Raw genomic sequence first — 24,946 nt, forward strand, 5'->3', positions numbered from 1 at the left:
ACTATTGGAAATTACTCTTTTGAACTGAAGATTTAGTTTAAATTTAAAATGAATATTTAAGAAAATATTTACAACTTTAAATATTTTAATAGCACATATGCCTTTTTATTTGTTTTATACAAATGTATAAAATTTTAAAAAGTTCATTGAGTTCAATATCATTTATATTTTTATATTCAGAATAGTGTTTGTTTATACGGTATGCTTATACTATGAGATTGATGACAAGTGGCTTTAAAACTATTTAATGTGCACTTTTATTTTCAATCCACCTCAGTTCTTAAATATTTTTTAAAAATTAGGATTGGGGTCAATTACTATATCAAAATATTCAGTAGGGATTACTACTGGTATTTATTTCACAGTGTTTGTAAAACCCAATTGACAAATACTGTATACATTTTACAGTAACGCAATAGAACATAGTAAACACCCTGCTACATCAGAATACCAATTGAAATAAAATAGGACAAAATAGAATTATTAGTCCTTGATTTTTGATGATTTAGTGACAGTTTAAAACAATGACTACGTCTTAAGAAAATATTGGAATGTGCTGAAATGAGTAGATTGACATTTGAAATCAGAGAACAAGATGATAAACAATTTTATAAAATTTGGGATCTATTCTATCAATGGTTAGACAATAAAACATGATAATGAAATATGTAGATTTTGAGAACATAATGAATATATAAAGATGTATTTTTATTATATCTACAAAATGATTATAGGATAGATTTGAGATGATAATATGAACTATCATAAAACAAATTAAGTAAATATGGATTATCTTGTAAAACATGAATGAATAATAGTGTAGTCAAATGATTGATTAACAATGATATTAATGTATTTAGGAATATTCAATTGACAATATGAGAACATATACAATGTAATTGTAATTGAAGACGACGAAGTGGAAGCACAAAACAATTTGTAAACCAACCGACACACTGTATGTATATATATGGAAAATGGCTTGATGTTTTTATGTTGTGTTTGCCTATGTTTGTCTTAAAAAACAATAAAACTTTTATTAATAAAAAATAATGACTACATCAGTTAATGACTAAAATTCCGGTTTCAATTTTGGTTGTAACCTGGGAACTACCTATACAGTAGAAAGATCAGGCTATGGTGAAATCATGTATAACTTACATTTTTAATAAATTTAGAATAATATGAAATTTTATTGTCATGCTGTTATTATAAACATTTAATTTCACTTAACATGGAATGATTTTATATTTTTTAATGTCTATAAAATGGTATGTACTGTGTTACTTTTGTTATAAAGACTGAATTCTCAGTATAAACTTTGCATGCTAATTCCTTTTCACAGATGTTTGGATATTAATTTTTATTTAAGTCAGATTAAAAATTTAATAAGTTAATAATACAATTGCAGTTTTGTTTGTCTCATAGAAATCAAGCTTTAATTTGGGAATCTAACAACAAAAACAATATCTCAATTGCTACGATCATCACAGTTTCATTGTTTTTTCATTGTCATGGTGATGTGCAACAAACAAATTTAACAAATAGTAAATAAGTAATAAGTAAGTGAATGAAAGAATGAATAAATGAATGATTTTCGCTCTCCCTGCTTGTTACAGCCTCTGACAATGTGTAAGTAGGTGGAGCTTGATCTTGTAGTACGAAGGAAAGGACTAGTGCTGATTTCTCTTACAGTGAATGGTCTTTGGTGCTGTCTGAACTTGGTTGTTTTCTTGCAGGCGTTTCATTACCAAACTAAGTAACATCATCAGTGCTAGTGACTAGTGTTCACTAGGTAATCATCAGTGCTAGTGTAAACCGAGAATCCCTCATTTCAACCCTGAGCTACAAATACTCTCCTTTATTGATTCTCTTACAATATATTCAACATGTGTTTGAAGTTCAGTTGACATTTGGTGAGCATGCATATATTTCCAGGCTTATAGCAACACAGTGTCTACTCTTATAGCTTCATGTGGTAGATATTGATGTTATCTGAGTTTGGTTGTTTTCTTGCAGACATTTTGTTACCTGAGCACTGATAAAGTTACCTAGTTTGGATTATAAAATGTCCTGAGCAGTTATGGCAATACTTTTAATAGCAATAGCATTTAAACTTATATACTTAAACTTTACGGCTCTCTCTAAGCTGTTTACAGAGTCAGCATACTGCTCCCAACAAACTGGGTCCTCATTTTATCGACCTTGGAAGGATGGAAGGCTGAGTCAACCTTGAGCCTGGTTAGATTTAAACTGCCAAATTGCAGGCAGCCGGCAGTCAACAGAAGTAGCCTGCAATACTGCATTCTAACCACTGCGCCACCATGGCTCTTAACTAGAACAGTTGAAATTCTTTAAGAATTTACAAAATGGTTTTTGAATTATTAATACTTTTGTAATCTTTTAGCCAAATGTATAAGTTTGTAAATCTTTAATGGTTTTTATGTTGTCAGTTACACATATGTATATATTATTTTATGCATTTCCATTCCCCTAAAGTATTTCCACAATTAGAGAAAATACATCCCATAATCAGTTGTGAAATAGATTTTTCAAGAGTGGATGTCATTATTTAAAATATTTTCATTATACTTGACACTATCAACTATGTCAAATTTAAATGCAATAGTCTATAAGATTCTTATTGTGTTATTGTGGGAATATAGTGTTTTGTTCTTAATATTTCCTCCTATACCACTTAGATTTAATTTAATACATAAAACAGAATATTTATTAAAATGCATAGGAACAAGATTTTGTTTGCAATAAGTTCATTGCAATATAAAATTAAGTTGACATGCTATATCAGAAGTATTCCGTGTTAAGAGGAGATATCCTTTCTATCTAGATCTATATAATTAAGAGTATAATAAAGTTTATAATTGTGACAGTTCTCTTCTTTTTCTCTTCTCAGAATGTAAAAACATTTGCATCTTCAGATAGTTTAGGGAAGGTCCAAGAAGTAGCAAACTGGCTTTTGGAAATGAATCAGGAACTGATATCTGTTGGCAGCAAGAGACGACGAACTGGTGGGTCTATTCGAGGTAATACTTCATCAAGCCAAGTGGATGAAGAGCAGATGAATCGAGTTGTGGAGGAGGAACAACAGTTACAACAACAAGATGAAGTTGTTGCAAGAAATGGGGAAATTGGTGGAGGCCAACCTGGACTGTGTCGTAGAAATGAATCTCAGTTGGAAGAAAACAACAACAGATTTATTGAAGTAGATGAAGATCAAGAAGAGGAGGAAGAAGATGAACATACTGGCATACCAGAGGAAGAGGAGGACATGGAGGAAGAAGAAGAAATGGACCAAGACAGTGATGATTTTGATCAATCCGATGAAAGCAGCAGAGATGAGCAAACTAATTGTAACAGTATCACAAATTCAAATGGTAACATGGACTTAGCAATACATCAGCAGTCATCGCCATTCTATATTAAATCTAAGGTGAGTAACTTTAAATACTTTTAAGTATATAGTTTTAGAATGTAGAGAGTAAAGTTCCCAAGATGAATATATTCTATTTTTATCAACTATTTGTAGCACCGTCCAAACATTTTTCTTTGAAAGCATAATATCTATAACTAAATAAAAATAGCATTACTATTTCTGTTCTTGCTTTCTTAAAAATCTGTATTAAGGTTTACGTCAAAGCATTTTTCCTAATTTCTGAACTAAATGTTCATAATTCTAAATAGGCTTATTCTCATAATTTCTCAAACATCAGATTTTGCAGGAAAATATTTTAACTTACTTTTGTTTATAAGTCTGTATTTGCAAATAGGCTGTCAAAACCTGGTTGCAATAATAAAATACGTTTTTTCTGCTATTCTGATGTTTTATTAAGAAAATGTTTTCCATTTTAGTGTTTCTGGTTTTTATATATTAGAAATTAGGAATTTAATTATCTGTGATTTTGCTTGCATGACTTGACTTGCTAAGCCATGATGTGGTTAAATCTAGCATGACATCTGAATGTGAACCATGGTTTAAACTGTTTAAGAAGAAATGCCTTAATTGTAATTTGTAATCATTACTATCATGGGTGAATTCACTTAAAACACAGTGCAAACTCATACATATTGGACATGGTCTTCTAGATCAGCCTTTCACCAGAGTTGTTAAAACTGGTATTATAGTTCCCTGCCATTCTGAATTGAGAAGTATCCAAAAATGTTAATATAATCCCAAAAATAGGCTTAAAATAGCTTTAAAAAGCAAGAAAAAAATCCCTAAGATGGCCTCTCAAAAACAATTGCTATTTTAAAAAATCTGTTCTATTTACTTTGCATTATCACATTCACCCCAAAAATATAAAGCATGATTCCTGTTGCTGATCCCTGACATAGAATACAGCTGTGATTACCTTTCCTTTTATTCTTTGCCATAAAAAAAGAAAACCCAAAAAGGGATTGTTCCAGTTCTAGAGTCCGCTATTCTCAGGTCTGCCAATGTCACTGAAGTTTTTCATTTTTCATTTGAACTATTTACAAACTAAAAGAATCAAGTAAAAAGAACAGGATATGTTGGCTAGCCATCACAAAGGTTGCTGTGGTTTGTTTTTATGCATGCCATAGTTGGATAGGTAGGTAGCTTCTAGTAGTACTGCCAGATGTAGTTTAACATACTTGTGAAGATGCTTTGTAGATTAATTGTTCCATTCCAAGCACAAACAGGCAAGATGTGAGGGAGGCAGCCTGTGAGTTACTGAAATTAATTTGAAACCTACTATTGGGACGAAAATACTATTTCAGGTGCTGTGAAGGTGAAAAAGGGATTCACAGTGTAAGTAACGACAGAAATGTAATCACTTATATTAAGATATGAAGTGGGGAAAAATCTGTATAGGTAGTCTATTTGTTCTATGACTGAAGTTGTGACGACATTGAACGATGAGACTTACATTGTGCCCAAAGTTATGGCTATTGCAGCACCCCTGAATTCACACCCCAAGTAATCAAAATCCACGTGTTTGTCAGCCCTCCTGCTTTTAAACCACAGGGTAGTTGCAACTCACCCTGCCTACTTTGCCATCTATGCCCTTTTGGCCTCCTGCCATCCTGCCCTTCCACTGCCCTTGCTGACATTCATTCACCAAGGTCTTCTGGGTCCCACTCATGATGACGTGTGCCTGTCCTGCCTGCTGGGCCAGATGGGACTGGCTTGATTTGGCATAAAGGAAACTTAAACCCTGCACAAAGCAGCTTAAAGGCACCACGGTGCACTAAACTTCCTTTTGTGCCATGCTCCTGGCTAATACTGGCATTTGCTGGCAAGTTAGTGAAAGCTGCCATTGCTGAGGCAAGATGGGGAGAGGCATAATGATACTTGCTGGAAAGAGAAGGCTTCCGAGGATGTGACAAGCAGCCCAGAGCTTGCCTGGTTCTGGGACTGCTTGCAAGGCTGGGTGGCCAAAATGGCATAGCAGGGAGCAAGTTAGGTCAGTGGGGGGAGTTGGAGGCTGCCCTTTATTTTACTGAAGCTCAAGGCTGGGAGGCATCAATCTAGGAATGATTTGGATTGCGGTGGGTATTTGCTTAAAGACCCGGGATTCCAAGTTAACCGCAACAGGAAGAACTGGGGTTGCCACGGTAAGTCAGTGCAGCCATGTGGCATTTCACTTTATGATTATATTGACTTACGACAGCAGTTCTGATCCCAGTTGTGATTGTACAGTAAGTCGAGGACTATCTACTGTTTTTAGCTAATCAGGAAAGAATGTGGATTAGTTTTGCCTCCTCCTACCTATAATTACAAATCTAATTTGATCTTGCAGTTGGCTTGAGTTCTTGAACCCAAAACTTCATTTCCTTATCATTTGACTATAGTACTGCTATTGTGCACAAGCCATTGTCAGCATCATACAGCTTAGTTTAGCAACCTAGCCAATGTTTTCCTTCTGTTGGATGATGATGCACAGTAGCATTTCATTTATTTGTCTGATTTAAAGGAACACTAAAATTGATTAACAACTCAAGGCAGTTTTCAAGAAAGAAGGTTAAAAACATGAATTGACAAGGCAATAAAACATTACTAAATAACTTCATAGTAAGTTACTGTATATTTCCTAAACTTATTAAAATGCCATTTTAAACTGTGAACGCTAGAGGGTGCAGTTAGATGCATTCATATATAACATTCAGTGATGCTCCAGAATAAATAACATTTACAAAACATCTGTTTTTTATACTCTTGATATTTTTCAAAGGGTACCGGTAGTCCTTAACTTACAATCATTTATTTATTGACCCTTCAAAGTTATAATAGCTCTGAAAAAAGTGACATACTACTATTCCTCACACATAATGACTGTCACAATATCCCCATGGGCATGTGATCAAAATTCAGGTGCTTGGCAACTGCATATTTATGATAGTTTCAGTGTCCCAGGATCATGTAATTGCCGTTTGTGACCCTTGGCTGGCTTCTGACAAGCAAAGTCAATAGGGTAACCCAGATTCACAACCGCATGGTTCACTTAACAACAGCTGTGATTCACTTAACAACTATGGCCAAAAGGTTCATAAAATTGGGCTACTTAACAACTGCCTTGCTTAGCATCTGAAATTCTGGTTTCAATTGTGGCCATAATTTTTAAAATATGGAATACAGATAGTCGTCACTTTACAACCTTAATTGGGACTGGCAACTGTAAATGAAGTGGTTGTTAAATGGTTGTGTCCGCCCTGCTTCACAATTGCAGTACCAGAAGGACCAATCCAGATCTAACTTAGTCCTTCCAGTCTCAAGCCTCTGTTCTTCCAAGGCAACGGACTACCTCTCCTGCATCTCCCCCTGTCAGTCTGCTCCTCTCCATCCTTGCCCTTTTGGCCACCCAAACATCATCAAAAAGCTGCTATATTCTCCCACCACAGCTGCCAGTGGACCTCTTCCTCAGCTTGATTGTTGTGCGTTCTTTCTTCCTTCCCCTGGACTTGTCACTACCACTGAGGTGTGACCTCATGGCACAGCACACCAAAAAGCCCCTGAACAGGGCTGCATAAGCAGTCCCAGAACTGCAATGCAGTGAGAAGCACTGGGACATTTTTGCCACCTCATGCTTGAGAGAATCTTGCCCCAAACAATCTCCAAGTTTCAGCATGACAAGCAACCCCCAAGCACTTGGTTAGGAGCCCGTTTCTTACGTCTCATCAGCAGCTTACCAAATGGCATTGATCACCTGATTCTCTTGAAAGGCACTGTTTGAGGAGTGGTTGCAAGTCCCATTTTTTTCAGTATTGTCATAACACTAAATTATGGGAACTATCTGAAATTGTTTATTATATGTATGTAAATTATTAATAAACTGTGGGTAATTCTTCTTGACTATGACAGTTAAAAAAATAATAATGGGATGGAATGACATTTTAAAGGAATATTTGTCCTGATTTTTGAATTTTTGAAGATACATCCAAACAAATTGATAAGAATCATTTCAATTCTTTCCAATAAAAAGAATTTGGACTCGCTAGCTACATAGTAAATATTTTTGGAGCAAAGACTCTTCTATTTACATTACTCGATAAAGACTGAGACTGTAATGTTTATGCAAATTACCACCAATTTAAGGCAACTGCTTCCTATAATGATTAATTTGTATTTGTGTGTATGTGTCAGATAATATTTAAAATCAGTTATAGAACCTGTCAAGGCGTAGTGTTGAATGTAAAGAATATAATATTGGATTTTGAATATATTGAATATTTTCTATAATTGTGTATTTTCAATATCATTAATTTTACAAGCTTATAACTAATAACGTTATTTAATATGCAATTTGCTCTTTCTGTTTTGTTGTCTTGGGTTATTTGGCCCTTTAGAGTTTGATAGATTTATTTGCACTATTTTTTTCCTGGAGATGAAGATGATGTACAAAACCTTCCCTTCAAGTTTTCTTTAAATAAGAATTCCATGAAATATATTGAGAAAGAGTGACTAGTCCCAAGTCACTTAGTCAGCTTCTATATGAAACAGTAAATCTGAACCTTAGTCTTCTCAGTCCAGTACCTTAACCACGATACCATATTAGCTTTAGCAGTACTGTATTTAACATTTTGAAATCTAAACAGACATTGGATATTGTAAAAAAAAACCTTGCTTTTTTGCTTTTTTAATTCTTTGCTTCTTTAATGAAGCTTATATATCTGAAGTTGTACCTAAAATGGCAAAAGTGTGAAGGAAAACTATGAGTGTTGGTTCCTTACAAGTCCCTTATATTTGGATAGGGATTACTAGAAAGAATTAATTAGGATTTACAGGGAAAGAGAAAGACAGTACTCTTTCCAAAGGTTGTGTGAGTGGTCCTTTCTCCTTCAGATCTATTACAAAAACTGTGATGCTGATACAAATCTTAAAGATACTTATCAAGTGCTAATGTAGATGTTGTACAAATTGTTCATTTCTGCTTAATATATCTATCTTCATTGAAGAGAGATTAATATGTTTATTTAATTGGAACTGTGGTGGTGCAGTGGGTGGAATGCAGTATTGCAGTATTGAGTTTGATCCTCACCAGCTCAAGGTTGACTCAGCCTTCCATCCTTCCCAGTTTGGTAAAATGAGAACCCAGATAGTTGGGGACAATATATTGACTCTCTAAACCTCTTAGACCAGGACCATCACACTTGCGTTATCATGGCGGCATCACGTGACGTATCAGGACTTTTTACCCCCTTTGCTAAACAGGGTGGGGCCAGGGCCAGCATGTGACACATCTGACTTGCGGGTTGCAAGCTTGACACCCCTGGCTTAGAGAGTGCTATAAAGCACTAGGGAATTGTATGTAAGTGCTACTAGTATTGCTATTAAGTTGGGAGTCATTAACAAGGACATTTGAAAAGTGTTGCTTGTTCTGTTGTTGAATATTTAAGCTTTTCATGTTTAAATATATTCTTGCTAACATCACTGTTTTACAGTGGTTTATTTGAAACTGCTTAAAAACTTTTTAATTTTTAATTAATTGTTTTTAATTAATTAACCTTTATTTAGACACTTGCTTATAATATTTGAAAGACTGAAGCAGTATCTATTTGAGAAGTAAAGACTACTCGTATTGACTAGAGAGGTTCATCATTTTCAGTTGCCTGTTAAGAGACAATCCAGAAGCTTCAAATAGTCCAAACTGCAGCAGTGGGAATAGTGGTGAAAGATGCCTTGATATGCCCAGATAAGAATTCTGCTTTGCAAGCTGCACTGGTTGCCAGTTTGCTTCTGGGTGTGGTGGCAGCTTATCAGTAAAGCCCTACATGATACAGGACCTGGTTACTTGAGGGACTACCTTCCTTTTTCAGTGTCTGCCCAACCACTTTGATCTTGTAGAATTGGCATCCTCTGGGTTTCTTTAATTAAACAATGTCATCTATCAGGACCCAGGAAATGTGCCTTTTGTAGCAGTACCTGTCCTCTGGAATGAGGTTTCTCTAAAGAGCCAGATGGGCCCCAACAATTGGCTGTTGTTTAGAAGTGTCATAAAGACCTGGCTGTTCACCCAGGCCTTTGGTAAGGGAGAGTGACATCTTTCATTTCATTCCATCTGTTCTGTTGTTCTTATCTTGTTTTATAGTTTTAAAAAAATCAATTCTATTTTAATTTATTGTTGTAACCACCCAGAGTCACTGGGAGTATTATTATTACTAAGTGAACATCAGCCTTACTACCTCCATCACTCTCTCTGATGTCAATGGAATTATTTGATATACATTTGAAGGTTTCCAGATGTTCCTGAGTCCTAATAGAGTAGGCTTTAGGTCTGCATGGCAGCTAGTATAAACAAAGTTGACAAGGTATGAAGTACTTGTCAGAATCACCCTCACTTACATTTATTTGTGAAAGGTATCCATTAGAGACCTTTGACGCTTAGCTGACAGATTGTATGATACATATGTATCACAAATATTATAAAGCAAACTATGATAATAAAAAAGGTATTAGTGGAATGCTCTCCAGAACTTACTGGACTATCAAATCATGTTTTTATTATGGTCATAAGGCCAACAGACGGAAAGAAATAAAATAGTTAAAAATGAAAATAAATAACATTTTAAATTAATATACATTTTCCAGACCCAGGGAGAAGTGAATAATAGATAAAATGCAGAATTGGACAGCACAAAGTATATTTATAAAATGTGGTGTATCAGGAGAAAGGACAAACAGAATTTATGATTCCTCTCAGAAATGTCTTAAAGATAGGATAAATGAAAGATATAAAGGATTTTCTGTACAGATAGAACTGAAAAAAGCTTTGCTGTCCATACAATTATATATACATTGAAGAAGAGGAATATTTTTGTGATATTGACCCAAGATGATATAGGACAGTGGCACTGAACTAAAAAAAATGCAACATCTCATCAATTGAAAACTGATGATGCTTTATTAGAAGAAAATGGCAAAGTTGCAGGGCTAAAAATTAATGAGGACAAAAAGAAAATGCTAATTAAAAATATGACTGGAATGACTGAAAAAATGGATATACAGATAGTCAAAAAGGTTAAATATTTAGGAATTATTATTTCTCTAAGAGGCACCACACTTAAAGAAGAAATTATGATAAATTACATTAACAAATTAAAGACGATTTGGCAAGATGAAGTAACCTAAGACTATCATTATCAGGAGGGATTTCAGTAATTAAAATGAATGTGCTCCCAAAATTGTTATTTCTATTCTAAAACATACCTATAAAGCTGAACCAAAACTTCTTTGTAGAACTAAACAAGACAACCTCTAAGTTTGTATGACAGGGGAAAAAACCTGAGGATTCAACTTAAATTATTATAAGAAGCCACAGAAAGGGGAGGTTTTGGCCTTCTAGATTGGGAAATTTATCATCAAGCAGCTTCATTTATATGGGTTAGAGACTGGATACTATTAGAAAATAGAAGAATCCTGCAGTTAGAAGGACACAACCTGCAACAAGGATGGCACACGTTTCTATGGCCTGACAAGCCAGGCTTACACCGACATTTTCAACAACATAGAATTAAGCAAACACTATTTAAGATCTGGAATAAAACTAGAAAACAGATATATTTAGAAATGCCAAATTGGATATCAATATTGGAGGCAGCAACATATCCAAACCTATTGAAACAAAGAAAAGCTATCACCTACAAAGATGTTTAAAATGGGGACAGAGAGTTAAAAACTAGACAGGACCTAAAGCATCATGGGATGGATCTAGAATGGTGGAAATATTTACAGTTACAAGCAAGGTATAAACAGGATAAAAAAGAATGGGGAATTAACATGCAAGAAACAGTCTTAGATAAAATTCTCTTAGGAGCAGAGGATAAATTGATAGGGAAACTGTACCTATTAGCCTATTAATTAATACAACCATAGTCTCCTTTACTTGCCAGAGACTTTGGGTACAGCATTAATTTAGATCAATGGCAAATAATATGGGACAGAAATAAAAAGCTTACGATGGCCAGTGCCTATAAAGAAAATCTGCTCAAAATGTTCTATCAATGGCACCTTCCACCAGCCAGACTGGCCAAGATGTTCAAAAACCAGTCCCCAAATTGCTGGAAATGTTCAATAGAATGGGGAACATATTACCATGTGTGGTGGTTCTGCAAAAAAGCGCAGGGGTATTGGCTTAGGACGGGGAAGTGGCTGGAGGAAATGTTGGGTTTTAAAGTAGATCACCTACCAGAATGCTTTCTATTAGGAATTATGTCAAAAAAATATAAGAAAGATGAGCTTTATTTGATTATACACATTATTACTGCAGTAAGGATAACCTTTGCCCAGAACTGGAAAGAGACAGTTATACCAAGTGAAGAAGAAATAATAAACAAAATCTTACTATGTGCTGAAATGGACAAGTTAACTCTAGAAACAAAAAACAAAGCTGAATCGTCATACTACACAATTTGGGATAAATTCTATCATTGGTGGGAGCAGAGAAGAAGGTCTTCAGTTGGGAAAGGAGTTGAAGGGAAAGGGTAGATGATTGGATGAGATGAAAAGAAGACGATGTTAGAAATGTATTATATGAATGAACAAATGTATTGTTCTGACCCACGCCCTTTTCCAACAAATCAAACACAATCCAAAGGGAACAGAAACCTTTTAATGCTTCTGCAAAATAATTAGCTGTGATTAGCACAAGCCTTGCCAAACTGTGCAAGACTTGCCAAAAGATAACAGACAAGAAATAATTTGCAATACAAGAATCTTCAAATACAAACTCAGGATACTGGAATATCCATGAGGCTGGAGTTTCAAAACTTCTTTGCCTTCTGCAAAGAACTTTTGTTTCACAGCTGGCTTTTATCTTCTTGAAGGAGGGGCAGGGGCCATTACCTTGCAGCCTTACTCCCGAGTTCCTGTGTGTTGTAGCTGCTCTTTCCTACGAGCAATCTTGTGTGCATGCGCACTTGGCACAGGCTCCTCAGGAACCTCCTCATCACTGCTGCCATCCCCCACAATCTTTGAAGGCAGCAGTCCACTCCCTAATGGACCTGGCCCCTCATCTGAGTCCTCGCTCTCCTCAGCCGTCCACTTCTGCTGCCGGCTAACCACAACATGTATATATGTATATAGTTGAATAATTGTTTATAGGAATGAATATATATATATATATATATATATATATATATTCTTAAGTTTTCGCTGGTGTTTATATGTATGGTATTCAGCTTTGTTAGGATATTTTCCCATGTCATTATAGTTGTGCTTTAAAGTTGTAGCAACGTTTCGGCAGAATCTCATCTGCCATCATCAGGCTTCTGTATATTAGAAACACCAATCAAGCAGAACATAGCAAACTCCAAGACCAATAAACACAGACCAAGACTCCCAACCAATCAGGATGAAGAAAAAAACATTCTGGCACAGCATAGGCCAGCACCAAATTTAAAACAGAAATGGCTGTGAAAACCTGACTCACAGACGAACACTATACAGAAGCCTGATGATAATTTGCAATACAAGAATCTTCAAATACAAACTTAGAATACTGGAATATCCACGAGGCTGGAGTTTCAAAACTTCTTTGCCTTCTGCAAAGAACTTTCGTTTCACAGCTGGCTTTTATCTTCTTGAAGGAGGGGCAGGGGCCATTACCTTGCAGCCTTACTCCCGAGTCGCCTGTGTGTTTCCTAATAAATGATAGCCGTCCGTTTACTCGGAGCCAAGCTGTACTAAAAGCCTCCAATACAGGAAACACAATGTTGCCAGCCAATCAAGACAAAAAAAAGCTACAAAACAGACAGAAGATATTAGAAACACCAATCAAGCAGAACACAGCAAACTCCAAGACCAATAAGCACAGACCAAGACTCCCAACCAATCAGGATGAAGAAAAAACCATTCTGGCACAGCAGTAGGCTAGCCCCAAATTTAACACAGAAACGGCTGTGAAAGTCTGACTCACAGACGAACACAATACACAAGCCTGATGATGGCAGATGAGATTCTGCCAAAACGTTGCTACAACTTTAAAAGCACAACTATAATGACGTGGGAAAATACCCGAACAAAGCTGAATACCATACATATAGATACCCGCGAAAACTTAAGAATACACACACACACACACACACACACACACACACACAATATTGACCCAAAATCACGTCCAACCAACTTCACCATGTTCAATGTTTTTAATTGTTTTGTTTAATAAAATGTTTTTTAAAAAATGATGATGATGACTTTGAACAAATGCCAGACTTGTCTGGATTTGGAAACTAAATGGGATTGGGTTGATTTATATTTGAATCAGAGACTGTCAATAAATGGCCTGCCTATACACTAAATTAAGAATCCAGAAAACCTCTTTGAACACGGGTGTCAAACTCACTGAGTCATGATGTCATGTGACATGTTGCGATGGTTTTTGCCTTCACGGAGCTGGGTTGGACATGATGCATCTGGCCTGCAGGCTGCCAGTTTGACACCCCTGTCTTTGAAGTAAAAGGTGGCAAATTGCTTTCATAATACTGTCGTATTTATCTAGCCACAAAATGTTGACATCTGAGGACATAGTTATCTTTCTATCTTGTTGAAGATTTCATGTGCAGAACTGAATTATCCAGACAAACCATAATAATTGGACTTAACTTTACAATCTCAATTTTCTTCCTCAGAACTTTTGCCTTTATTCTTTGAAGTACCCCAAAATAAGATTCCTCTTGATTTCAGTCAGACATGGTGAGTGAATCCACTAATTTGTGTGAATTATTTCTCACACTAATAAAAAAACTGACAGACATCAAAGTAAATTTATTTTGTAAATTTATATAACTGGTCATCTCACAAATGTGACTCTGAGCAATGTACAAAATTAAAAACAATGCAAAATATCTTTAAAAATAAGTAATTTGAAAATAATAAATACTTAACAACTACCCTTCCTTCTGAAAAGAAGCAAGAAGTCCTTTACATAGAAAGAATGGGAATAAATAAACATAAACAAGCCAGTTTAAAGTTGTCTTTATATAGATTTTTCATTTGAACAAAGAGCACTCACTGGAATTTTCTTCTAATAGATTGTTAATCAGACTTCTAGGAAACTAGAAGAGATCCTAAAAAGTTTATACTGAATAAAGATACCTTAATTTCCACATCTAAACTATCAGCGTATAACAGCTAGAGGCTGCCAACGTGTAGTGATCTGCTCCAATTGCATATTATGGCACCTTTACCTGGATCATATTTCTATTACAGGTAGCCCTCACTGATTGTAATTGGGATTGAGAATTAGCACTGAACTACACTATCATAAAGCATGATCTCATTAGTGCACTGACCTAAGATGGCAGTTCTATCAGTCCCAATTGCTATTGCTAGGAGAATCCTGTGGTCACTTTGATCTGGCTTCTCTATTGACTTGGTTGGAAGTCAGTAGTGAATTTTGTAAAGGTTGGTCATATGATTATGGGATGCTGGAACGTTGTAATAGCAAGCTGGTTGCTAAACTCCAGAGTCATGATTGCATGTCCATTGGGATGGCTGTTAACTGGTTGTTAAGTCCCCTTTGCTCAGCACCATTGTAACTTCAAATAGTCACTGAATGATACAAGGATTACCTATAATTCAATTTTTATTCACTTTTCTATTCAGAGGCACATAAAACGGCTTTAAATGCTAATCTGAGGGAAGTTATTTACAGAGGATGTTAAAGGATTCTTGAAGAAACTACATCAATACATAAGGACTTACTTAAAAGAGGTACCAGTAGTAGAAACCAGTTTGCATCAAGAGATGTAGAAAATTATATCCTTAGTTTCCTGCAGCTAAACTCACAAGACCATTAACTACCAGATCACAAAGAAACCCTGTAATAGTACCTTAGTTTGCAAATGGGAGAATTCCGTAATTCATGTAATTCCAGGAATTTAAATGGGGTACTTTCTGGCAGGCTTTCAGGATCTGATATTGTACCCTGCAAAAATTGACTTCAAATAGTTTTTTGCAGTGTCTGTTTTCTGGCCTGGCCTGTCTTGAAGAGCTGACACTAGTGTATCATATAGAGTTTGTGTCCTAATTGCATTCTCTTCTGCTCAATTAATGGAATGCTGACAGCCTTTCATCTGATGTACTATCAAAATAAAGCAATAGATAATGCCCTTGTTTATTCCAGAAGCCATAGCAGAGATTTCTTACCTTACACTTAAAAGGCTATGAAAAATCAGAAAAAAGAAGTGACATGTTGACACTGCATGACACTAGTCATATTTAATTTGTTTCAGTTGTGGCCCATTAGGATGGATCAAAGGAAAGGACCATCTCAGCCATTTTTAAGCAATTGAGAGGCCCTGTGCAATAAACCATCCAAACAGCACAAATCATTCAATGAAGGGATTTCAGCAGATTTCAAGAACTTTCCTTACTAGAAAAAAACGATAAGGCAACAGTCTGTTTTATCACTTTCTCCAGCTACTGCAGAATCAATGCATGACTTTTTTTTCTTAATACAGGAATACTGTTTAAGTGCTGTATGAAGATGCCATTGCTTGTTAAAATGGCTTCTGGTCTCGTTTTCTCTTTCTGTTCATACAGCTTTTAGGTACATGCTATAGTAAATCGTAGTATGTGGTTTATGGAACTGATTGAGAAAAACAATAGCTTTTTTTTTAAAAGTATTACTATCATTTTTTATCTTGCTGTGTTCCTTAAAAAACCTCCAAAGGTGATCTACAAAGTTAGTGATATGATTAAGTCTTATAATCTAAACTGTAGAAATTGGGATAGAAATAATTTTTGATAGCTGACTCTCTAGACTGAGTTTGAGCACATCTAGCACAGGTGAGCCTTCCAGTTTTTATAACTACTGGTTTTATTATACCAGTGTTACCGTTTTTCTAACATTCAGTTAAAAACTATAATCCATTAGTTTATGTTCTGCACTCTGGAACAATGGAAAACAAGTTTGTATCCTGTGTCACATTCTTTCAGATCCTTGAAAAATGCTATCATATCCCATCTCAATCTTTACTTAGGAAGGCTAAATGCCCAATTTCCACCAAGGTCCTCTTAGAATTTTTTTTTTTAATCTAGTAACCTGATCATTTTCTTTGTTCTTTTACTTTTAATGATCACATTACGTATAACCACCTTTAACTTCATCTGCACACAATAATCAATATATCTACTGAACAACACAGAGTAAAATAGAAATTACTTCCACTATTTAGAAATGATACTTCTGTTGATATACCATAATACTGTATTTTTTCTTTTCTGCATTATCACTCTCTGAGTCTTTACCCTGTTAAAAATTAGGGTCTTAAATGGATATAAAAGAAAGATTGCCTGAATTATTGCATGTATTTTAAAGGTGTACCAGTACACAACAAAACAATCACCAAGCAAATTCTTCAAGAGCAACTGTAGTAGTTATTTTAACAGCTGGTACTATCCTAAGACAACCAAAGAGTTTAACTTAATCACATAAATCATGTTATATCCAATAAAGATTGGAGTGACATTTCTAGAATATTTGAAGAACACAAGATGATGCAGCTGGGTTTGTGTTACATATTTGAAATAGTTTGTGGAATATTTTAATGTAGGAATGAAGACAAATGTTCTTGAAACACTAATTTAAAGCAGGTAGGGGAAGTGAACTAGGAATTGGTGTTTTCTTTGAAGAAATGCTGAAGTTCTGTGCACAAAAATAAACCTCCCATGTTTTTTAACTTATTTAATTTATGAACACAATTTTCATTATTTTCATGTAGAATTATTTTTCATTTGAACAAAGACCACTCACTGGAATTTTCTTCTAATAGATTGTTAATCAGACCTCTAGGAAACTAGATCCTAAAAAGTTTATACTGAATAAAGATATCTTAATTTCCACATCTAAACTGTCAGCATATAACAGCTAGAGGCTGCCAACATATAGTGAGTGATCTGCTCCAATTGCATATTATGGCGCCTTTATCTGGATCACATTTTTTTTTAAAAGAACAAGTTTTATTGATTTTTGAAGACAAACAAAACATAACACATAAAAGTATAAAACCTCCTTTCTAAGTATTACTTATAAATTTTGACAAGGCAAATAAAGCATTATTTTTTTAAAACATAGTTCCACATTATCACATTTCCATTTACACATATATATCTTTTCCAAATTTCTCATTATTTCTCCCTTCACTTTTATTCAATTATATTTCTTTCTATCAAAGTTTTAGTAATTCTCAATCAGTCATAAGCACACAAAATGCATAACCTAAAGCAAAACATTGGAAAAAAAAACTCCTTAGTTATCATTTATACATATCTTTCCCCAATTTCTCTCCCTTTGATTTCATTTCTCCAAGATTTTATTAATTTACAATCAAACATAAATAATCCACACACTAAACATAAAACATAAAACTTCTTTTGAAAAGTTTTTTGACAGACCTAAATCAAATTCATGCCCACCTTATATACCCTTCATATCTTATTAACCATTTTGTATTTTCTATATAACTTCTCCCATCTTTTCACTCTCTTAATTATATTTTATTTATTTCATCTTATTTCAAAGTCATTATACTTATATCTTTTGTCCGTTCTTTACCAAGCATCTATTTATCTCTTCTCTTTAACAAAAAATTTCCCCTGTAATCACTTTTGAAGTATGACGCCTTCTCCTAAAATAAAGCTTAAAATAATACATAATTTCCATCCTGATTCTGCTTAGTACATTCTACATATTAAATCTTAAAATAAAAGAATAGTAAACTTATAGTATAGTTAAATGTATAATTTCTATTCTAATTCTAATTCTAATAAGTACATTGTTTTAGAATAAAAAAATAAAATACTAAGGTTATAATAACATTAAAACAGTAACAAATTAAACTTTAACTAAGCATTAATCATTTAACACATTCTCCTAATATTTTATTAAATATCAACATCTATCATTATTAAACATTAATATTTTATTAAATATTCCAATAAACCGTTTCAAATGCAAATACTACAATACTATCTTATGTACTCTTGCAGAATCTTCTTTAATTATAGACTATCCTTCGTCTCTAAAAAAAACTTTCTTTTTAAAATCTTGTTCTAGCCCGTGGCTTTTTTTTTCTTTTTCCCTCCCTTTCTTCTTCAGTCTGGTCTTTTTGCCCCCCGCCCTCCTCTCCCCCTTTTTAAGTTTCCCTCTCTGTTGTAATTCTCTTTTCAATTGCTTTCTAACATTGTACCTTCTTTTCATCCTATTTTTCTTTTTCTTGGTTGTTTTATTAAATCTTAAATTCTCATTTTTCCTTCCTCTCTTCCCATTTTCTTTCTTAGTCAAACTTTTTAGTCCATTAAAAATGGCTTCTTCCTTTTCTTCTTCTTCTTCTCCTTCCTCCAGTATTTGCTGGTACGTAGAAACCGCCATTTCTAAAAAATGGAAGGCGGCTCCCAAGGAATCCTTGCCACTTTGTTGTCTTTCTTTTAATTTTTCATATTCCATTTTCAGTTCATCAACCGATGGTACCATTATAGGTTTTTTTAAAAACAACCCAGATGCTTTCAATCTTAGAGTAATTTCCAAATGTCAGAGTTATCAAACAATCCAAACAAACAAAAAAATTTTCCTCTTCTTCTCTTTACAGTTTTTCCTCCAGAGGCAAAATCCCAGATGTATTTTAAAAGCCGTATTACCATTAATTAATGGTCTTGTAATCTTCAAGGCGTCTCCTCCAACAAAGTTTAAAAAAATTTTTTTTTAGTCCTCTCCTTCCCACTTATAACAAAGAGCTTATTTTTACCTTTAAAAAGCAGGTTTTTCTGTGCTCCTTTGCTTTCTCCGTAAGGAGGGGGAGTGAGCTTTCCTTCAGCACTTTCGCCGATGTAACAAATTCTTTTGGAAACAAATGTATCAATCCAAAGTCAGGTTTCCAGGGTGTTTTAAAAGTAACATAATGTCCTGGTTCAGCCAAGGAAACTTCTCTTCTGGCTCTTCCTCCTGCACAATCTTATCCAGTTGAAGATTTCTTTGTGGCTGCCATACTGACAGCCGCTCCACCGTCTCAGGAAAAAGGAGTCTAGCCGGCTGGGGAAGGGGGGTGCGATATCCCCAGACCCCTGCCCGGATCTCCTCTGTCTTCCGCTGCCCCTTCAGGGCAGCGACAACCCCCAAATCCAGTTGGATCGGGGGTACCTCGACGGCGAGCGCAGCAGGGACCCGCAGAGAAGCGGATTCCTGCCGCCGCCGAAGCCTTGCAACCGGAAGTGTCTGGATCATATTTCTATTACAGGTAGCCCTCACTGGTTGTAATTGGGATTGAGAATTAGCACTGAGCCACACTCTCATAAAGCATGATCTCATTAGCTCACTGACCTATGACGGCAGTTCTGTCAGTCCCAATTGCCATTGTTAGGTGAATTCTGTGGTCACTTTGATCTGGTTTTCTCTATTGACTTTGTTGGAAGTCAGCAGTGAATTTCGTAAAGGTTGGTCATATGATTATGGGATGCTGGAACGTTGTAATAGCAAGCTGGTTGCTAAACTTCAGAGTCATGATTACATCTCCATTGGGATGGCTGTAATATGAAGACTGGTTGTTAAGTCCCCTTTGCCCAGCACCATTGTAACTTCAAATAGTCACTGAATGATACAAGGATTACCTATAATTCAATTTTTATTCACTTTTCCATTCAGAGGCACATAAAACAGCTTTAAATGCTAATCTGAGGGAAGTTATTTACAGAGGATGTTAAAGAATTCTTGAAGAAACTACAATACATAAGGACTTACTTGAAACAAATTTCACATAGGCACAGAGATAGTATTATTCGTTATAATACTATCCTTTAGAACAGTTGGCCCCTGACCTTTTTTGAACCAGGGACCGGTTTCACGATTATTTATTCTTCCACGGACCGGGACCTGAGTAACGTGAGATTCCACCGCCATCGGGATGGCTCTTCGTTCAAAGCCTCCCCCCCCTTCGACGAAACCAAGGCGCGAGCACCCAAATGCTGCTTTTCAACTGAAAACCCGGAAGCACTTTCCAACCGAAAACCTGGAAGCAACCGAAAACCCGGAAGCGCCATCGAAACAAGATGGCGGTGCCCAAGCTTTGCGGCCCGGTAAAAAATGATCCACGGAACGGTACCGGTCCAGGGACCGGTGGTTGGGGACCCCTGCTTTAGAATACCATACTATGGGTTGAGGTAATTTCCTGTTAGGAGAATGAGTGCACACAGGGAGACGTAGTGAGAGTGGTGAGGAATAACACACAACCAGCACACAGATACACTGTATAGTAAAATGTAGGTTTTTACTTCCAGTGAATGATTAAGCAAAGTCCAACAAGCAGTCCAAGTCATACACGGTTAAAGCAGTCAGTTTTCAGTCCAGGGATAATCTAAAATCAAAGTCCAGTATCATAAACAGTTCAGTAACAGACTTACATCAAATCCAAGAAGAACTATGTTCAGCAACAATCAATAGGGAAAACGCGGGAACCCAAAACATCCAACAAGCAACTACCAACAACAAAACAACTAACAACCCAGGTTTCTGGCTCCATCTTATGGCCGTTTGAGGAACCATACCCAATTACAATTTAAGCATTCCCTTAAAGATACAGTATTAAATGTCTATCCTGGTTTATATATTTCCAACCCAACTGTTAGGTGACTTGCATTCCTAACACTACGTGTTAAATTTTTTTACAAAAAAACCTGCTTCCTATGAGAAGCATTTGTTTGTGATTAGCTCTCAGTAAACTCAGGATTTGAGATTTTGTACAAGTACATTTACTTTTTCAATAAAATTAGAAGATCACTACGGGTCATCTATTTGAACAAGAATCCTACTGTTGAAAAACTCTTGCATGTTGCTACATGAACATGCAAAGTATTCAAAATAAAATACAATCTCATTTTAATAACTATTTTTGCACTGTAGACTTTCTGACATAAAACTTACAAAACAAAGCATGTTCACCTATAGCATGTATTTAAAATAAGTTTTTAAATAGATGCAGAATTTTCAAATCTCTCTATGTGAGAAATCTGTTATTGAAAATATATTCTAGGTTTCTATAATATGAAAATATATTTCTAAATGCCATATATTTTTGTATTGAAGATCTCTCTCTCATATAGCACCATGAAAATAAAATATGCACAGAAAATGAAAAATAAGTAATTCTCAACCTGGATCAAACCTTTTCCCAGATCCTTACTTTTAGAAAAATGCACCTGCATAGGAAGGGAGAGGATTAATCTGTGCCAGACATAAATAGGAGTAATGGTAGGGAGAAGAACAATGTTAGTGAAAATTAGGAATCATAACAAAATAGCTTTAAGATGAATGTGTTTTCTAAATTACTGGTTTCTAACAAAGGGATTGTAGTTTGATAATGCATAAAATTATATCTTTCCATTAAATCTTGTAATATCTTGCCTTAAACAAAAGGAAAACTGAATAACTTCATGAATGCAAAACAACACTTGAAGAAATAAATGTCTCATGCCCCAATGTCTTGATTTTCTGTTTTTTTCAGTAATCTCATCAAAAGAAAGCCAAATTGTAACAAATAATAAGTTAATCAATGTAAAGCAACTTGAAAAACAAAATGAAATGAAATGATCATAGGAATAATTTAATGTCCTTCAATCTTTATTCTTTCAGGAATGTTTAGTCACCTTGAACCACAAATGGGCAGCAAATAAATTTGATAAATAAGATACTCATGTATTTGCTCTTCCGTAGACATAGAAAATTCAGTAAGCAATGTATCTAGTCCCTTATGCTGCTTTGTAAATTGACGATCTACTGCATAAGTTGGGGGGGGGGATAATCTAAAACACACATAAGAGTTTTAAGTTTTAAGCAGCAGAGATTTATGCTTAACTCAGTCCAAGTAGCGGGATATTTCCTTGAAAGATTTAAAGTGGAATTGGAGGAGATACAAGTAGATCTAAAGGAAGGAGCTCTGCAGCAAATGCAGCAAGAGATTGAGGAAGAGACTACTATGAAAGACACTACAGGTATAGACTTTTTATGTTCACAAGGTAAACATGGGTTTTAAATGCCTAATGTGGAATATAAAATGTGCAAATACCTTGCAAAAAAGAGAAAAATATTTCACTATTTTAAAAAGTTAAAGTTAAGGTGCAATTTGTTTACAGGAAACATAAGAAGGACAAAAATATTTGATTCATAAAAATTTGAGGAAATAATTTATTATGTCATGGACAAGTAAGCAAAATTGAGTTGTTTTGTATATAAACCCACAATTACGATAAAAACTGGCATTGATTGATGATTATGGTAAATACGTGAGTGTTGAAATTAATTTGAATAAACTAAGATTCTAATATATGCCTCAAATGATAACAAAGCTATATTTGCAATATGGAAATTGGTGGGGTTTTTTGAAATTGAAATGGCATAGTTTGCCCACAAAAATATAGAATCTCTGTGAAAGGCATTAAAACAACGGATAGCTATTTTTAAAAAATGATGGATAACTTTGAATCTATAGAGGCATTAAAATGTTAATTAAAAATACTTCTCTGAAAAACACAGATCTTGCTGAAGAATAAATATGTTTTGGATTTCTAAAAATCTTGTTACATGTAATAGCAAAGTGGAGATACTGCTAAAGACTTTTAATAATCCAATGACTTTTAACATGTAAGGGGAGATTAGAACTTATAAATGGAAGCTAAACAAACTTTGCTACAAAAGGAATCAGTAATGGAGGACTGTAAAAAGAAATTGAAATAATTTTTTGATATCAATATTTAAAAATTAATAATCAGGATGAAACCAGAACCTTTTTTTTTATCAGCAGCCAAATAGAAAATATTTATGGAAGTTTTTTTCTCCAATGATAACAGCAGCAAGGCTACTATGTGCACAAAGATGGAAAAATACTGAAATACTCTCCAATGGAGAAATAGACTGTGAAGAATGGCAGAATTTGCAGAAATGGCAAAAGTGACCTGTTTGGTTGGGGATTAAACAATAAATACATTTACAAAAGACTAAAGATCCTTTATTAACTTTTAAAAATGAAAATAGAATGAGTTATTTTGGGATTTGTTGATTAAAAAGGGTTGAATACCGGAAGACAGAAAATTTTGTAATATAATCTTGAAGAGGGAGAAGAGGCAATAGGTCCATTTGTAACTGTTGTAAAGAAGACTGGAAGTCATTTCTTTAAATAATATTTGCATTTTTAAACTTTATACTGTCTATTTCTTAACTTTTCATTTTTTTCATGTTAATTTTTATTCCTGTTACAACATATTATGTATCAGAGGAATTATATGTTAGAGGAATTTTGCTGCCAGTATCAGATTTGTAGAGCAAAATTGTACACTGCTCAAAAAATAAAGGGAACACTTAAACAACACAATGTAACTCCAAGTCAATCACACTTCTGTGAAATCAAACTGTCCACTTAGGTAGCAACACTGATTGACAATCAATTTCACATGCTGTTGTGCAAATGGAATAGACAACAGGTGGAAAGCATAGGCAGTTAGAAGACATCCCCAATAAAGGAGTGGTTCTGCAGGTGATGACCACAGACCACTTCTCAGTTCCTATGCTTTCTGGCTGATGGTTTGGTCACTTTTGAATGCTGGTGGTGCTTTCACTCTAGTGGTAGCATGAGACGGAGTCTACAACCCACACAAGTGGCTCAGGTAGTGCAGCTCATCCAGGATAGCACATCAATGCGAGCTGCGGCAAAAAGGTTTGCTGTGTCTGTCAGCTTAGTGTCCAGAGAATGGAGGCACTACCAGGAGATAGGCCACTACATCAGGAGACATGGAGGAGGCCGTAGGAGGGCAACAACCCAGCATCAGGACCGCTACCTCCACCTTTGTGCAAGGAGGGACAGGAGGAGCACTGCCAGAGCCCTGCAAAATGACCTCCAGTGGGTCACAAATGTGCATGTGGCTGCTCAAACGGTCAGAAACAGACTCCATGAGGGTGGTATGAGGGCCCAACGTCCACAGGTGGGGGTTGTGCTTACAGCCCAATACCGTGCAGGACGTTTAGCATTTGCCAGAGAACACCAAGATTGGCAAATTCGCCACTGGCGCCCTATGCTCTTCACAGATGAAAGCAGGTTCACACTGAGCACATGTGACAGATATCTGGAGGGTCTGGAGTCTGGAGATGCCGTGGAGAACGTTCTGCTGCCTGCAACATCCTCCAGCATGATCGGTTTGGCAGTGGGTCAGTCATGGTGTGGGGTGGCATTTCTTTAGGGGGCCGCACAGCCCTCCATGTGCTCGCCAGAGCTAGCCTGACTGCCATTAGGTACCGAGATGAGATCCTCAGACCCCTTGTAAGACCATATGCTGGTGCGGTTGGCCCTGGGTTCCTCCTAATGCAAGACAATGCTAGACCTCATATGGCTGGAATGTGTCAGCAGTTCCTGCAAGACAAAGGCATTGATGCTATGGACTGGTCCACCCATTCCCCAGACCTGAATCCAATTGAGCACATCTGGAACA

General features: G+C 35.5%; 1 protein-coding gene across 2 annotated transcripts in view; it reads left to right on the forward strand.

The window, feature by feature from the left end:
- The window catches only part of FBXW7 (F-box and WD repeat domain containing 7), a 121,190-nt gene that overhangs the window by 42,276 nt on the left and 53,968 nt on the right, over positions 1–24,946 (forward strand). For both annotated transcript variants that reach the window (XM_026698147.2, XM_087936035.1), the window contains one exon: positions 2,915–3,451. In XM_026698147.2, the coding sequence (XP_026553932.1) occupies positions 2,984–3,451 (468 nt within the window). In that variant the 5' untranslated portion in view covers positions 2,915–2,983. The remainder of the gene's footprint in view (positions 1–2,914; positions 3,452–24,946) is intronic.

Source organism: Pseudonaja textilis, chromosome 6 (genome assembly GCF_049901715.1).
Source record: "Pseudonaja textilis isolate UNSWEBS1 chromosome 6, rPseTex1.2, whole genome shotgun sequence".
Classification (NCBI taxonomy): domain Eukaryota; kingdom Metazoa; phylum Chordata; class Lepidosauria; order Squamata; family Elapidae; genus Pseudonaja; species Pseudonaja textilis.